Source organism: Macrotis lagotis, chromosome 4 (assembly GCF_037893015.1).
Source record: "Macrotis lagotis isolate mMagLag1 chromosome 4, bilby.v1.9.chrom.fasta, whole genome shotgun sequence".
In the NCBI taxonomy this organism is placed as follows: Eukaryota; Metazoa; Chordata; class Mammalia; order Peramelemorphia; family Peramelidae; genus Macrotis; species Macrotis lagotis.
In genome coordinates, this window is record NC_133661.1 from 157,933,705 (window position 1) to 157,952,059 (window position 18,355).

Here is an 18,355-nt window from a genome sequence, read left to right on the forward strand (position 1 = left end):
GAGGTCTGTCTGCATCAGGCCCAGTGACCTCAGCTTCTCTTGTTTGCTGGGCCTCTGAAGAGTGAACCCTGCTGTGGGGGAATGACACAGGGAATGATCACTCCATTTAATTTAACAAGCCTTTATTGAGCCCATACTGTGTGGTTCTAGGCGTCAGGGAGGTGACAGGAGAGGGAAAATAGTAACAAGTCCCTCACATTCATCTGGCACTTCATGGATTATAAAGTGCTTGTCTCTGAACAGCTCCATGAGGTGGGGATGCTTGGATTCTCCTCATCTCCACTTTACAGGTAAAGAGATAAGGGTTCAGAAAAGGTACCCAGAATCACAGAGCAAGTAAGCCAGCAAGCCAACAAGTATCTGCTAATCACCTACTGCGTACCAGAGGCAGTGTTAAGCCCTGAAGAGACAAAGAAAAGCAACAACAAAAAATCGTAATTCCAATCAAGAAGTTCACAATCTAATGAGAGAAGGGCAGGATGGCATGTAAACTAGTATGTACAAATATGTTGTTTATAAATGTGTATGTGACATGCGTATACATACATGCAATTATTATGTACCAGCTATATATATATATAACTGAAACTATGATATACAAATGAAATATATTTACACAAAAACTATGTGTAAATTATATATATTCACAAACTACTATAAACAAATATATATATAGACACAATTACTAAGTTCAAATAAAATAGATACGTAAGATGCATATGTATAAACTGTATGTACCCAAAACTACTATGCACAAACAAAATAGATGTATGTGAGAGACTGTTATGAAAAAACTATTATGAAAAAAACAAACTATACACACACAAATATAAAACAATTATGTAAAATGATATATATGTGTAAAATATTACATACAAATAAACTATATACACAGAAAACAATTATGTACAAACTATATATATGTATACATATGTGAAACTACATAGTTTGTACCTTTTTGTGTATTTATATACCTGTATTATATGTATGTGCTTACATGTGCATGCCTATATTTTATTGTATATATTATATTAATTATATCATATAATATCACATATCATATTGTATCATATCATATCAATAATAAATTGAGGACAATCTTTAAGGGAAGCACTGAGATTAAGGAGGCCTGGGAAAAGCTTCTTGCAGAGATAGAACTTTAGCTGTGATGGAGGGAGCTAGAGAAATTATCATCAGGAGGGAGCCAGGTTTCAGTTAGTACAAGAAGATAGCAAAAGGAAAAGATTGAAGATGAAAGCTAACACATATGGAGAAGCTATTTCAGAGAGTAGAGTAAAAAGAAAGTAGCTTTAGAATAAGAGGTTGAGGGTTTGAGTCGAGAGATATGGGAATATTGATGAGAGGAATAACTGGTGGAGGGGAGGACTAGAGAAGAGGGTATGTCTTATTTCCCCCTTATAAGAATGTAAGCTTCTTAAAGTCAGGCCTTGTGTCTGATTTTATCCTTATATATTTATCAATGCCCATCCTATTGCCTGTTCATATATTGTTTGAATTGGAATCATGGAATTGGGAGCTGGAAATGGCTTTAGTGATCATCTGATCCAACCCCTTCATCCTATAAAGGAGGAAATGGAGGCACATGGGTCTATGACTTCATCCTTGGTCATCCAATTTGTAAATATTGGGGAACCCAGCTCCCTGTACCAGGGATCTTTTTATCACAGTATACTGACTCTTGAAAGAATCTATGGGGTGGCTAGGTGGTGCAGTGGATAGAGCACTGACCCTGGAGTCAGGAGTACCTGAGTTCAAATCCAGCCTCAGACAATAATTACCTAGCTGTGTGGCCTTGGGCAAGCCACTTAACCTCATTTGCCTTGTAAAAAGTTTAAAAAAAAAGAGTCTATCAATGAGTGAAATTAATGGGATATAAATGCAAACCAAAACAAACCAAAACACTGGTTATTCCTATGACCCAGTAAAGAGAAAGAAAATACTTTCTCTGTGTAGAAACCCTTTGTTAGGCACAGTAGGAAATATTAAAGTATATACCTCTAGGTCAACTAATTAACACAGTGGATAGAGGACAAGGTATCCGGAAGTCAGGAGGACCTGAGTTCAAATATAGTTCTACCTCCTATCTCCCAGGGTTCTTCAAGGACTCTAAATGACATAATAATTGGAAAGTACAGGGGAAATCTTAAAGCACTGCAGGAATGCTGGCTGATTTTTGATTTCTTTCATTCTGAAGCTTATAGCCTAGTTTAGTTAAGGGCATGTAGTGAGAGGTATCATGGAAAGAGAGCCAACTTCAAAGCTAAAATAATCTGACTTCAAGCTAATTCCTTTCTCTGACACATAATGTATTATTTATTATGTTATATATGACAGATTATATTGTATAGATTACAATCTCTCTTTAAGGTTTAAAATGCACTTTACAAGCATTATCTTGTTTCATCCTCACAAGAACCCTGGTATACAGGTATTATTATCATCCTTTTTTTACATATGAGGAAACTGAGGCAAAAGGTGGAATGACTTGTTTAGGGTCACTTAGCTAGTTAGTGTTTGGGGTTGGATTTGAACTCACACCTTTGATTCTGAGTTTAGCACTCTATCCACCATGCTACATACCTCTATAACCCTGAGAGGAGTTTTGAAAGTAAAGCGGGTTGAGTTTCATTAACCATGTCTCTAACCTTCAGACAATGAAAATCCATGCTTGAAGTCTTTAAGTACCATTTTCTGCCTTTGTGTTGATTTTCAACTCAAAATAGCCCACATCGAATCCCCAAACTTCAGACTAAAGACTTCTGACATTTGGGAAGTTCATTCACTCAGTCTTTCAACTGACCTTCAAATTCAATTCTCCCCCCTGGGAATGTTTTTCCTCATAGATAAAATGAAAAGGTAGCACAGAAAGACCTTAGAGATTCCTTCTATCAGCTTCTTAACCTAAGTTAAGTGGACTTGGTTTTAAGAAATTTTGATGACTACATTCCAATACAACTGATTTCCTTTGGAAACTGAATTTTACTGTTCTGAGAAAGGACCCCTAGGTTTCATCAGACTGCTGAAGGGTTCCAGGACACACACACATAAAAGTCTGGATTTCCCTGATTTAGATTAAAGTCCCTAGAAAGGACTTTAGAGGTCATGTAATACTTGAACATGCCTGTCACAAAATAACAATAATGATGATGATGAAGATGAAGATGATAACCATAATTTCTTTAGGGTTTATAAAATTCTTTACACATATTATCTCATTTAACTCTCACAATTCTTACTCTCCATTCAGTCCAAAGACTATTTATGCTTGCATTGTCATTAAATTATTAGCTTGGATTGTGTCCCCTCAGTTATTATCAATTATCCGCCACACAACTACCTCATGAAATAGTTGCTACTATTAATATCCCCATGTTACAGATGAGGATACTGGGGTCTTTGAGAAGTTAAGTGATTTGTTCAGGGTCACACAAAGAGTAAATGCCTGAGTTAAGATTTGAACTCAGATCTGGCTGACTAAATCCAGGACTCTTATCTACCATGGGTTTCTGGAACCATTCCAGCTGGAAAGACCTCTGAAATCATCCAGTCTTATTTCTCATCCCTTGCAGGGTTCTCTTCTAGAGCATTCCTACCATGCTTTGAAAACTGAGGTCTTTTCTTTTAGGTTTATTTTTTTTTTGCAAGGCAGTGGGGTTAAGAGACTTGCCCAAGGCCACACAACTAGGTAATTATTAAGTGTCTGAGGCCAGATTTAAACTCAGGTACTCCTAACTCCAGGGCCAGTGCTCTATCCACTGTGCCACCCAACTGCCCAAAACTGAGGTCTCTTGAGGTTTCTTCACCTGACTCTCTCTTTAGAAAACTGATGGCTCCATAACTTTCAATTTGACCTTTCCCTGATATGAAACACCATCAAGGCCCTCAGTTGTATAAATTACTGGGCTATGATCACCAACAGCCTCTGAAGAATGCCTTTGGTGGTTCCTATCCCTGTCCTGCCAGTCGTGGTTAAAAGAGAAGTAGAGGGGTGGGGATTGTAACACCGGTGTTCACAGTTCATTGACTCCTACATTTGCTTACCTTCCTCCCACCACAAACTGTTTCTAGGACCCTGAGGTATGTTTTATGGGGTTACTCTGCACACTGGACAAAGATGCCTACCTGTTCCTGTGGGAGGAGGGAAAAGGAACATGAGGTGATTGCCAGCTCTCCTGGTGAAGGGTCTGGTAGAAAAAAGCTCTTGCAAGCTAGGGAGGAAGGGGAATGGCAGCTACAAGGAAAACCAGCCCGCAGCCATCTGTGGCACGTGAGCCATATGGTACTGAGCCTTCATCTCCTGGATACAAAGATTGCCTGTCAGTTTGGTGAAGGGAGAAGAAGTAAAAGGTCAGATAATTTATTTGCTGCTGCATAAACAAAACAATCAGATGATTGAATTTTTCACTTACTTGATCCTGAAGTCCTTTCTGGAGGCTTCATAGCTTTCAATTTGACCTTTCCCTGATATGAAACACCATCAAGGTCCTCAGTTATATAAATTACTGGGCTATGATCACCAACAGCCTCTGAAGGGATTTCAGTGGGGAATCATAGAGCAGTGGCATTGCTTCAGCCCTTAGAGATCATCTTCTCCCACACCTTCATTTTAGACTGGAAGAAACCAGGCTCAGAGGAGGCAAGTGACTCGTTCAAAGTAATATAGCTAATCCTTAACTAAGTGAGAATAAGGGCATTTTATTTCCATAGACATTTATGAGATTTCTACCAGGCTGGGCACTGGGGATTTTTTTTTAAACCAGGTCTTTGATTTCATTGATGGAGGCAATGCCTGTAACCATTCTGCAATTTAGAGACTTGGAAGTTTCCTCAGAGGTTGAGTGATTTTCCCAGGGTCACATAGTCAGTTAATAACAAAGGAAGGATTTAAACTCAGTTATTCTGCTCAGGTAGTCCTGATCTAAGATCGACATTAGGGCAATACTGCCTCTGAGTGCTAGAGAACATAATTCTATAAAAAATATAATATAATATAGTATTTTATGTATGTGTATATATAAATATTTTTTTAAAAAAAATAATGGTGATAAGAAATAAACTGACTGTGGAGTCAGAGGACCAGGATTCAAATCCCACACCTGGGATGATTGCTACCAGCTTGACCTTGAACATATCCCCTAACCTTTGTAGAACTCAGTTTCCTTATCTGTAAAATGAGGAAATTGCACTGTACTGGATGACCTCTGAGTTTACAACTTTTAGTTCTATGAACAGTCCACAGGGAATTTACTTTCTTTTGGGAGGAAGGAATATATTCACAAGATGAATATATTACAAGGTAAATTAGAGAAGGGGAGAGAATACAAATGGGAGACAGAGATTAGGGGAGACCTCTTGGAAGAGGTGGCTCACATGACAAGGAAGCACATTCCAAGTAAGGAAGATTGTGCAAATGAATTGAGGCAAGAATTGGAGTTTGGAAAATATCCAGTAGTCCAGTTTCACTTAAATGTAGAATTTGTAAGAGGGAGTAGTAGGAAATTAGCTGGAAAGTTCAGTAGATCAGAGTGTAGGATAATAATACCCAACATTTATATAGCCCTATACTGTGATAGACAGTCTTAAGAACTTTACAAAAATTATCTTGCTTGAGATACTGTTGAGGTAACTGAGGCAAACAGAAATTGAGAGACTTGCCTAATTTTGCACAACTGGTATCTGAGGTTAGATTTGAATGCAGACCTGTCCAGGACTCTATTCCACCATACCATGTGTCTGCCTAAGCAAACACACTGGCAGCTTAAAGACAATGGGAGTCACCAAGGAATTTTGAGCAAGGGAGTGACATCATGAATAGGGAAGTCCTTGAATTCACTTAAGGGATGAGAGACTATTGGGACATTTTTATTTGAAAATGAATTATCGAAGAAAAAGTGACCCAGGGTCAGTCCATTAGAATCTGATGGAGGGGCAGCTAGGTGGCGTAGTGGATAAAGCACCAGTCTCAGACACTTAATTACCTAGCTGTGTGGCCTTGGGCAAGCCACTTAACTCCATTTGCCTTGCAAAAACCTAAAAAAAAAAGAATCTGATGGAAATAACAACAACAATGGTAATAATGAAAATGAGAATGATAACAGACACATATAGTGCTTTATGGTTTATGAGCAGCTTACACAAATCCTTTCATTAGATCATCACAACAGTTCTAGTAGGTAGAATCTATAGATCATATTATGTCCATTTTACAGAGAAGGAAAATTTGAACCTTAGAGAAGTTAAAGCATTTTATCCATATATCTCATTATAAGCATTAAGTGGAAGAATTCAAAACAAGGTCTGATCTGATTTTTTAAAAATTATTTTTAGGGGGCGGCTAGGTGGCACAATGGATAGAGCACTGGCCCTGGAGTCAGGAGTACTTGAGTTCAAATCCAGCTTCAGACACTTAATAATTACTTAGCTGTGTGGCTTTGGGCAAGCCACTTAACCCCATTGCCTTGAAAAAACTAAAAACCAAAAAAAAATTATTTTTAATTATTTTATTAAATATTTCCTAATTACATATACATTTTTAACATTTATTTTAAAAAATTTTAAATTTTTTCCTCCCTTCCACCTTTCCACCTTCCTTAAGAAGGCAAGCATTTTGATTTTGATTATATCTGCTAGATCATGCCAAACATATTTCCATATTAGCCATGTTGCAACAGAAAACAAAAATAAAATAAAACAATAAGAACAATAAGCATTTATCACATCTTTCTCTGGAGGTGGTTAGCATTTTTCAACATGGAATTGTCTTGGTACAATGTCTTAATCAAGATAGCTAAGTCTTTCACAGTTAATCATTCTCATAATATTGCTGTTAACTATGCACATTATTTTGGTTCTGCTCACTTCACTTTGCATCAGTTTACATAAGTTTTCCCAGGTTTTTTTTGAAACCAATCTGCTCATCATTTTTTCTTGCACAATAGTATTCCATCATAATGTTAAACCACAACTTATTTGGCCATCCCCCAGTTGATGGACATCCTTTCAATATTCACTTCTTTGACACCACAAAAAGAGTTACTATAAATATTTTTATACATATTGGTCCTTCCCCTTTTTTTAATCTCTCTTTCATCTTTTATAGATCTTTTATCTTACAACCTATTAGTGATATTTCTGGATCAAAGGATATACTCTTTTATATTCCTTTGGGCATAGTTACAAAGTATTCTCCAGAATGATTGGTCTGGTTCTCAAGTCCCCCAACAGTGCATTAGAGTCCTAATTTTTCCTCATCCTCTCTAGCATTTGACATTTTCTTTTTTCTGTCATGTCAGACAATTTTAAATATGTGAAATGTTATCTCAGGGTTGTTTAAATTTGTATTTCTCTAATCAATAGTGATTTAGAACTTGTTTTGTGACTACTGATAGCTTTGATTTCTTTTACTGAAAACTGCCTGTTCATATTCTTTGATCATTTATCAACTGGGGAATGACTCATTTTGTTTTATATTTGATTCAGTTCCTTCTGTATTTGAAAAATGAGACCTTTATCAGAGAAACTTATAAATTTCCCCTTTATCCCCCCAGTTCCTTTTCCTTCAAATTTTGACTGAATTTTTGTTTTGTTTGTGCAAAAGTTTTTTAATTTCCTATAATCAAAATTATCAATTTTACTTCCCATAATTTCTATCTTTTGTTTTCTTATACATAGATCCGACAGGTACATTTTTCCATGCTCCCTTAGTTTACTGATATCATCCTTATATCTAAATCATTTATCTATTTTGATGCTATCTTAGTATTCAGTACCAGATTGTTTTGATGATTACTGCTTTGAAATATAGTTTGAAATCTAAAATTGCTAAGCAACCTTTCTTAGCATTTTTTTCATTGATTCCCTTGATATTCTTGATCTTTTGTTTTTTTTAGATGAATTTTATTACCATATAGTCATTCTTTGGTATCATGATTGGTAGGATTTTCATTTATATTATATTGTCTTGACCTATCCTTCAACAATTAGTAATTCTCCAGTTGTCTATATTTCTTCAGATGTCTTTATTTATGTGAAATGTGGTTCATAATTGGGTTCATATAATCCTTGGTTTTGTCTTGACAGGTAGACTCCAAAGGATTTTTAAGTGCAGCATTATATCATCTGCAAATGCTATTAGTTTTGTTACTTTATTATCTATTTTTAATCCTTCAATTTCTTTTTCTTGTCTTATTGCTATAGCTAGCATTTCTAGTACAATATTGAATAATAGCAAAGATAATGGACATCCTTGCTTCACTTCTGATCTTATTGGGAAGGTTTCAGGTTCATTCCTGAAACAGATAATGCTTGCTCTTGGTTTTAGATAGATACTACTTTATCATTTTAAGAAGGTTTCATTGATTCTATACTTTCTAATGTTTTTAATAGAAATGGGTACTGTCTTTTGTCAAAGGCTTTTTCTGTATATATTGATGTAATCACATTATTTTTGTTGTTCTTGGATATGTTCAATTTTGCTGAAATCTTTCCTAATATTGAGCCAACCCTACATTCTGGTTTAAATCACACCTGGTCATAGTAAATGATCTTTGTCATATTGATGTAGTCTCCTCGCTGGTATTTTATTTAAACAGTTTTGCATTGATATTCCTTTAAAATATTGGTCTAGTTTTTTTTCCTCTGTTTTTGCTTTCTCTGGTTTAGGTTCATATTTGTGTAATTAAAAGAACTGGGTTATGACTGCTTCTTTACCCATTTTTTCAAAATGTTTGTTGGGACTAATTATTCCTCAAATGTTTCTAATTCATTTTTGAATCATCTCAATCTGGGGATTTTTCTTTTCTTATAGAGTTCATTGATGGTTTACTCATTATTCTTTTTTCCAGGATAGAGTTACTTAAGTATTCTGTTCCCTCTTTTGTTAATCTAGTCAGTTTCTAATTTTGTAAAATTAGATTGTCAGTGTTACTGACATATAATTGGGTGAAATAATTCCTAATATGTGCTTAGATATCATCTTCATTGGTGGTGAAATCTTCCTTTTCATTTTTGATGCTAGTATTTTGGTTTTCTTTTTCCTTTTTTTTAATCAAATTAATGTTTTATCTACACTCCACTCCTAAAATAAGCTCCTCATTTTATTTATTAGTTTAATATTTTTTCTTTCAATTTTATTAATCTCTTTCATTTTTCAGGATTTCCATTTTGATATTTGATTGGGAATTATTAATTTCTTTTCTGTGTTTTTTTTTAGTTAGCATACCCAATTCATTGCACTTTCTCTTTTTATTGAAATATACAATAAAAGATATACATTTTCCCCTAAGTACTGCTTTGGATGAATCCCACAAATTTTGGAATGTTGCCTCATTATTTTCATTCTCTTTATTGACATTATTGTTTCTATGATTTGTTTTTTGACCCACTCATTCTTTTGGATTAAATTATTTAGTTTCCAATTAACCTTTTGAACTATGGTCTTTTATTAAATGTAATTCTTATTGCATTATGCTCTGAAAAAAATGCTTTTCTGCATTTGGTTGACAAGATATGAATGCCTTGATGCAATTGAATCACACAATTAAGAAAATAGTCAGTTGTTGGAGTGGTAGGTTTCCTTTCTTTTGAGGGTTAATCTAATTGAAATAAATTTGGGATGGCTAGGTGGATAAAATGTTGAACTTGGATTTGGGAAGACTTGAGTTTTAATCCTTGCTCTAGGTTTCTTTTTAGCTGTGTAACCTCAGTCAAGTCAGATAAATACACAGTATGTATATGCCGAATGAATGAAGTCTGGTGGGACTGATGGCATACATGACTTTGCTGTCTCCCCCACAGATGTCCTGGCGCCCGCAATACAGAAGTTCAAAATTCCGGAATGTCTATGGGAAGGTGGCCAACCGAGAGCACTGCTTTGATGGGATCCCCATCACCAAGAATGTTCATGACAACCACTTCTGTGCTGTCAACGCCAGGTTCCTTGCCATTGTTACAGAGAGTGCAGGAGGAGGATCCTTTCTTGTAATCCCCCTGGAGCAGGTATGATAGTTTTGTCTCTTTTCCTGAAATGCAGATCAAATTTCTGAAACATCCAAGGCCTCTGTTACATCTCCTACAAGGAATCCTACAAGGAATTTCAAATCCAACCTCTCCAACTAGCCTGAAGCTCCTAATCCAGTTTTTGAAGGGCCAGTTTCTTGTCTTTTACTTGTTCCTTTTTTTCCCTACTTAGAAGAAGACTCATCAACTATTTCCCTTTAAGGCTCTGTATATAGAAATTATATTTTTTTTGGCACATTTTGTTGGAGGGAGAGAATAACAGTTGAGATTTGACAAATTCGGTATGGTATGTTGATAGGAGCAGAGACTTGGTAGTGAGAGGACCCCAATTTGAATTCTAGCCTTGCCATTTACTATCTATATGATTCTGGGTGATTCATTTTCCATTTTTGGCCTCCCCTTCAGATTGTAAGAGGAAAGGGCATATTAGATACTCTCTAAAGCCTCTTTTCATACTGAATCCTGTTATTAGAATGTTTGTATCATACTGCCAAAATTATATAATAGTCAAGATTTCTATAAATAATTGATAAAATACCATTTTCAGAACAGCTTTCTGGTATAATAGAGTGTTAGACCTGGAATCAGGAAGACTCATCTTAGTAGGTGAGTGAACTTCAATGATTCATTTAACCCCGTTTGCCTCAATTTCCTTACCTGCAAAATGACCTAGAGAAGGAAATGGTAAACCACTCCAGCCTTTTGCCAAGAAAATTCTAAATGCAGTTATGAAGAGTTGGACACAACAACAGTAACATAAAGTATTTTTTCAGTGCTTTGTAGTAGAGTGTATGTGTGAATGTATGGGAGGATGGTTTCATTGGAAAGTATCTATCATGTTAAAACAATTATCAACCTTTTATATTAAATATATGATTTTTAAATATTATAATTTGGACTCAGAAGATTTGGATTTTGTCATCAACTTTCTGGGTCACTAAGAGAAACACTCAGTCTAGATTTTTTCATTCAAAAAATGAGGAAACTGGGCTATATGAACTTTTCAGATCTTTTTTAGCTCTAAAGGATTTGTGTTCTGACTTCTAAGTATTTCTACTAGGAAGAGGGTGGGTGACAAACTGCAATAAATACTGCAAAAAATAACAATGATTTAATACAATAGTTGAGATCTTCAGATAAGAAAACTTTCAGATATAATTTCCCATTTTTGCTTCATTGTCCCCTTGCTATATAATTCTCCCCCACCCCTTCCCACATCCACCCTTGCGTGACTTTGGCAAATTAAATCTGCAAAACCTAAATCATAAAAATTTTAAACTCCCAACCACTCAGCAGACTCTCAAGAGACACGTGGGAGTCACAAGAGTCCTGCTAAGTGCTATCTGTCAGTCTCACTTGTTTATGGCTGAATTCTCTTCTCCTCGCTGACTCATTCCCATTCCTACATGGAAATCTTCCATCCTGAAGTTTCCTGCATCAGCCTTGAGTAGAGAATGTATTTTTGGAGGTCCTCCTATTTGGAAGGGGTTTGGGCCAAATCATCTTTCCCATTCAGGTTAGCAGATGAAACTATATCATGGCCCATGTTGCTGCAATGAATGGAGATTGAGAAGGAACTGGGAACCCTTGTGCTTGGCAAACATGAGCAGCATTAACTTGTCTCCCTTCTGGTACTTTGATGGGCAAGAATCCCTTCTCCTACCCTACCCTCATATCTGGACTCTCCTGGAATCTAGTCTTGAATAGAGAGAAAAGTCTCTAGACCTGGACTGGATAGACTAGGGCAATAGGCTATTTTTCAGATCTGTGGACTGGTCCCCACTTCTGCATTTCCCAAGCTCTCTCGCTTGTAATATACTCATTGGCTCACCAATACACACTCTTCTGCCATTCTCAAACCCTCCAGCAAATCTGAGTTGGCCTTAGAGTTTCAATCCTTAATATCTATCCCTTTACCTACATTTCATAGGAGATAGATAGATAGATAGATAGACAGACAGACAGACAGCTAGACATACAGATATACTGTGAACATTCATATGAATACTTATACATATATGTTTAAGTATATAAGTGTACTTACATGTATATTTCCTTTTACATTGTAATCCTATCTGGAAAATCAGTTATTTTGTAAACATATTTTTCTTGAAACTTGGTGGAAAATGGTCAATAATCAAATCTTTGTAAGTAATTGATTTGATTAAGGAAATATCTCATTTATCTAGCATGGTTAGGAAAATAAACCTTTTTATACAGGTATATTTTATTGAATAAATGAAAGCATTAATTATGTGTCCTAGGGCTGCAAATCCAAGAAACAGCACAGTACTTGCTCCTAAGGAGATTACATTCTAATAACAAAAGACAACACATATTTGGCAAGAGTTCTGTCAACAGTGCATTAATCTCTGGTATGGAATGAAGACCATGGGAAGATTTCATGGTGGATCAGATTCAGGGAGTTGAAAGCTTCCCAATCAGACCCCAGGTTCCCAAAGATAGATTTTCATTTATGGTGGGAGGAGTACAAGTGACATGGCATGGAGTTGGCTAGGAAATGGAGGCATATGGCAAGGGCAAGGCCAAACAAGATGAATTTGTCCCTTAAGGATAAAAACTTTTACTTTTTTAGCCATTTTAGTTAGAAAAATTCCTGAAATACATTATTCATTTTCCTGTTTTGTTTTTAGAAAATATTGATCATAATTTAATGGGGTTTTTTTTGCTGACAGGTTTAGTATTGTAAGTATCACTGATTAAAGTGTAATAGTGCATATTGCACAAAGGCTATTGAGGTTTTACTCCTATCCTGAATAACCAAGAGCCATACTGAATACTAGTAGAAAATAAACAACCCTCTCCCCTCTCTCCGCTCCTCCCAAAACAACCCCACAACAATCTGATTTATATGGTTCTCTGGTCAGCTCTCTAGGGCTGCTGTATTCTGTTGCTATACAATGTCAACATTTCTTAATATTATCAGAATATCTTCTTGCACTCTCATTTTATGCACAGTTGACTGATCAAGGATCTGCGGGTGCTAACAATTCTTCTAAGAGCAAAGAATATAGATTTTGATAGCTGTTTGCCTAATAAAGGCCATTCTCCCTTATTTCTACTATTATAGCTTTGCTACAAACATTGAGGTTACTAAGAAGTCTGATCTCCAAGTCTCATTGTAATGGTCAAGTGATTAAAAATTCTTCCTGATTATGTTTAAAATAAAGTGAAAAGGGAATGTTCAATATCAATTCCAGAATGGGTTCTTTCTCCCTTGTTTTTTTCCCTCACCAAACCTGAGGATGATGGGACCCTGAATTAAGGGAGAAAATGCTTGGACTGAACTTTTCCTATGGAAATTTTGCCATGTGTTTGTAACTTCTTGTCCCATGTTCCACCCTCCTAAGAAAGAAATTAGCTTACTTTTTTGTCAGAGAGTGTGGTAAATCTCTTGAATTAAGAATTGTGTTTTTAAATCCTCCCAGGGTGGGAAAGATAAACAAAATAAAAACAGAACAACCTTCCACATTCATGGCAAGGTCATAGTGACATTGTGATAGCATAGAGAGACCTGGAGGAATGGGTACCAGTTCTCTCTTCCCTGTTGTTACTATATAGGCCATTGTTAACCTGGGTTTGAATTTTCACTTAAAATTCAGACCAGAGTCCCAACATCAGACCCTAACTCTCTTATTTCTGGAGTGGAATGTTAAACTGCAGATGTAAGGAACTGTAATCAGCATTCTAATTGCTTGGCACAGCTGGAAGGACCTTATGAATATTCCAAAAACAAGGTACTTTCTCCAAGTGGCCTGATTAACACTTGGCCTTTCAGTACTGCCTACCCCGCCCCCCTTTTCCATTTCACTCAGTCCATGCTGGCCAGGGTAGCATAATCTAGACCATCACATTTTCATGCTCAGGAAGCTAGTTGTGGCTACTATTGCTGCAAAGAAACCCTAAAGTCAGTCTAGAAGTCCCTGCTGTCCTGACTGGCATCATGCTGTAATGAAGAGAGCACTGGGCTAGAAGTTATAGGGTCATAGATCTAAAATCTTGGGACCATACAGATCTTTAAAGATGGAAGGGCTCTTGGAGGTCATACAGTCTAATTCCTCATTTTATAGCTGAGAAAACTGAGATGAAAAGAGCTTATGTCAAGAGAATTTTAGATCTAGTTCTGAGCAGCATGAATTTGAATGTTCCTTTTATTTCAAGTGCCTCATCTCCCAAAGAAAGATGGTCTGTTTGCCTCATGTTTTTTGTTTTGTTTTGTTTTGGGTTTTTTTAAGGAAATAAGGTATGTATAATTATATTTATGAGTTCTTTTGTAGGGCAGCAGCTAGGTGATACAGTCATTTTTCTGAGTTCAAATCTTACCTCAGACACTTACTAGGTATGTGACACTGGTCAAATCATTTAACCCTGTTTGCCTCAGTTTCTTCAGCTTAAAATGAAATGAAAAAGGAAATGGCAGGCATGGCTAGGTGGCGAAATGGATAAAGCACCACAGCCCTGGAGTCAGGAGTACTTGGGTTCAAATCTGATCTCAGACACTTAATAATTACCTAGCTGTGTGGCCTTGGAAAAGCCACTTAACCCCATTTGCCTTGCAAAAAAAAAAATAAAAAAAAAAGGAAATGGCAAACCAGGTTTGGTCACAAAGAATTAGAAATAATTGAAGAATGCAACATGGTGTTTTTACATAAAACTATATTAAACAAATATATATATACATACATATATTATTTATGTATAAGTGCTTCAAAATGTAGAGTATTTTAGGAATGGAATATTTGTCATCATTATGAAAAAAATTGTTCATAAGTTTCAAGGAGCATGATGGGTAATGAACACTGGCTTCAGATTGAGAGAGCTGGAGCTTCAGTTCCTGTCTTTAATATTACCTATATGCATGATCTTGAGCAGGTCACTTAACCTTTCTAAGTCTCAATTTCCTCATCTGTAAAATGAAACAGTAGGTGTAGATAAAAGATTCATCTTTTTGTGTCGTGGATCCCTTTGGCAGTCTGGAATCCTTGGATTCTGGATCCTCATGATCTTTTTTAAAATGCATCAATTTAAATAGACTAAAATTCAATCAGAATATATTGAAATACAGTTTTCAAGTTATTTTTTGAAAAATTTACAGATTCCCCTAAAATCTATTCATGGATACCTTAGAGGTCTATGGAACCCAGATTAAAAAAAAAGTCCTGGATTAAATGAATTATAAATTCCTTCCTAGTTTCCTATGATCTTTTGAGTCAATATAGGGGGAAAAATGTGGTCATCTTCTCCATCTACACTGAGAATGAAGCATTCAAGAGAAGCCTTAGATGACAATAGGAAAGATCTGGGTTTGCCTACTTGGTGTTACAGTGGATAGAGCATTGGCCTTGCAGTCAGAAGGAGAGGAGTTTGCATCAAGCCTCAGACACTTGACTCTTCCTAGCTATATGACCTTGGATAAGTCATTTAACCCTGATTGCCTCCCATCCGGGGACATCTCCAGTCGTCCTGTTTCAAACCTACTCACTGGACCCAGATGATTCTGGAAGAGAAAGTGAGGCTGGTGACTTAGCACAGCACTTCTTAGCACAGCAACCCCTCACCCAAAATCCAATTCATGTGCTTGTAATGGTCTTCTTTGAGAACGAAGCATAAAAAACATCATCAGTAGAGAGGATCAGCAAGATAATATTAAGATTCCTGGGCTCCTATTGACAAAGAGAAATTATTTGAAGTGATTCTTTTCCAAGGAAGTTGGACAAGATAACTTAATGGTTTTCCTCATCCCTCATCCTTATTCCTTCTATTCCCCTGAGCTTCTGTCTCATGAGATATGAGAAGCTGATACCTTATTTATGGGACCAATGAAAATTTGGAGGCACTTTGGTGCTTGTTTTTCTGCACAAAATGGATTCAGTAGAATGTAGAGAATCTTCAAATATGACCATCTAACCTGCTCCCTACCAAAGTTTAAAAATAAAGCTGGATTATTGCATTCCTGGGAAACCAGAGTCTCTGGAAATAACCAGTCCCCTGGTTAATTCACATGCATATTTAGCTGAATGTAATAAAGGTAACCTAGATACTGTAGGACTTATTCTGGGCTCAAATATCTTTTCTTTCCTATAAAAGAAAAACAAGTAGTTCCTGTCCTTCCCCCTCATGTTAGGGAACTGTTGGTTTGTCATCTGACCCAAGACTCTCATTAAATAGGCACAGTGTCTCTCCCTGGAGCCAAGATGATGTCCCTTGTCAGCCAACTCCAAGCTGGCCTCCCAGTTTGGGGTGGGAGTGGTGTGGGGATAGTATCTACATCTTCCCATGCCTAGTGAGCTGGGTTTCCTTTCCCTAGATTTTTGTCTGGCTTTCCAACTCATCAGAATTTGACTACAAAATGGAACCCACTAACCTTGTGTAGACCTGCTGGAAAAGTAGTCATATTCCTTTTCATTAAATCTGTTAAAGACTAAGATTGTCTATTTCTGGATCTGAATCTCACTTTCCTCATCTATCAAATAGAATTAATGCTATCTATGCTGTTTACCTTATAGAATTTTTGTGAGGATATAATGATTTTGGGACTTTTTAGCAGTAAACAATAAATGATGAATTGAGAAAGTAGTTAGAAGTCTAGAGAAGAGAAACCCATTAGAAGCTGGCTACAGAATGAGGTCCTCACATGCCTAATCCTCTTACAGTTATGCTACAGGAATCTAGCATTCAATCATGATTGTGGAGGTCTCTCAAAAATTCAAGATGCTTTGAAAATGGGATTTATTATCATCATTGTAAAAAGTTTGGAAAGTGACTTCTTCATAAGTTTCTTGGATTTGGAGTTTCAGGACCTAGGTTTAAATCCTGACTCTGATACTTAGCTACATGACCTTGAAAAAGTCACTTAACTTTTGTGGATATAGATAATAGGTACTTTAAAAATATTTGATGAATTGAGTTTGTGTTACCCAAGGCAAGAACTAACTTGTTTGGTCTCAGCTGGAAGAGGTATCTGTCTATAACAGAAAGAACCTGTGCTTGAAGTCAGAAAAATGTTCAGATCTGACATATGACACTTGAGAGATATATATATGACTGAATAAACACATAAACTCTCTAAACTTGTTTCCTCATCTGTAAAATGAGGAGGTGGGGATACCTAGCCTCTGAGATTCCTTACAACTCTAAATCTATGATTATAAGAATTGAATAATAAATTGAATAATAAAATAATTGAATTCAACTAGGATCAATAACAACATTAAACCTGTGTGATCCAATCTCAGATGAGTATGGAGGAATCATTGGACTAGCTGCTGTCCATGGATAATATTTTTGAAGAAGAATAGTTTTAAACCTACAGCCACATTCTTCGTACACTAAATCTGTTAAAGACCAAGATTTTCTTTATCTCTGGATCTTTTCAGCAGTGAACAATGGAACAGTTGATAGACTGAATCTCAATGAATGAACTGATACGGCTGTGTGTGTGTGTGTGTGTGTGTGTGTGTGTGTCCAACTATATGGATTTCTGGGGAAATTCTAGTTCAATATAGATATACAAAGTGATTGAAATTACTTCTCTAAATTGTAATTATAATTCTTAATGGTAATCCAAAAGATACAAGACAGGTATTTAATATTTAGCATTCCTATAAATAGAATGGAATTGAATTGAATTGTCAATACTAGATCCAACTGGGTCATCCTTGGCAGGAGGTACTATGTACTTCTCAACTCCCAGAAGAAAAGGATTTAGACCCTACCCATCAGGTAGGGTCTAAAAGAAAGTGAAGTCAAGTACTCCTGCCCAGGGAGGGACCTTACCAAGAAGATGAAGAGCAGAATTACTTCCTGCTGTTCTGTTCTCTAGGAAACTTAATCACTCTACCTCCAACAAAAACTAGACCCTAGTAATGTCAGATAAAAGGAGAACAGTCCTTGCCCTCAAGGGGCTTACATTTAATGAAGGAAATAATACATAAGTGTATGTATTATATTATAAAAATTGAACACAAAGTAGTTTGGTAAAGGAAAATACTATTTTCTGGCAGACTCAAGAAAATTGACATTCTAGATGAATCTTCAAGTAAACTGTATCTCTGTGAATTTTTTTAAAAATAATTTGATAATTGTATTTCAATATATTCTGATTGCATTTTAATCTACTTTGATACATTTTTAAGGACTGATCTTCAAGGACTCTAAGAGGCAAAGGGATAAATTTCAGGGTAAAGGAATAAAGATGGTGGATGCAGCAGCATCTTGTGTACAGAAGAAAGGGTGACATAAGTAAATCATCTCTGCTTATTCAATATTCTTATGAATTTTGGAGATAGCATCATAC

General features: G+C 36.1%; 1 protein-coding gene across 4 annotated transcripts in view; it reads left to right on the forward strand.

Annotated features, from left to right (window-relative positions):
- CORO2B (coronin 2B) overlaps positions 1 to 18,355 on the forward strand; it is a 227,191-nt gene that overhangs the window by 112,133 nt on the left and 96,703 nt on the right. For all 4 annotated transcript variants that reach the window (XM_074234492.1, XM_074234490.1, XM_074234493.1 and 1 more), the window contains one exon: positions 9,817 to 10,017. In XM_074234492.1, coding sequence (XP_074090593.1) covers positions 9,817 to 10,017 — 201 coding nt within the window. The remainder of the gene's footprint in view (positions 1 to 9,816; positions 10,018 to 18,355) is intronic.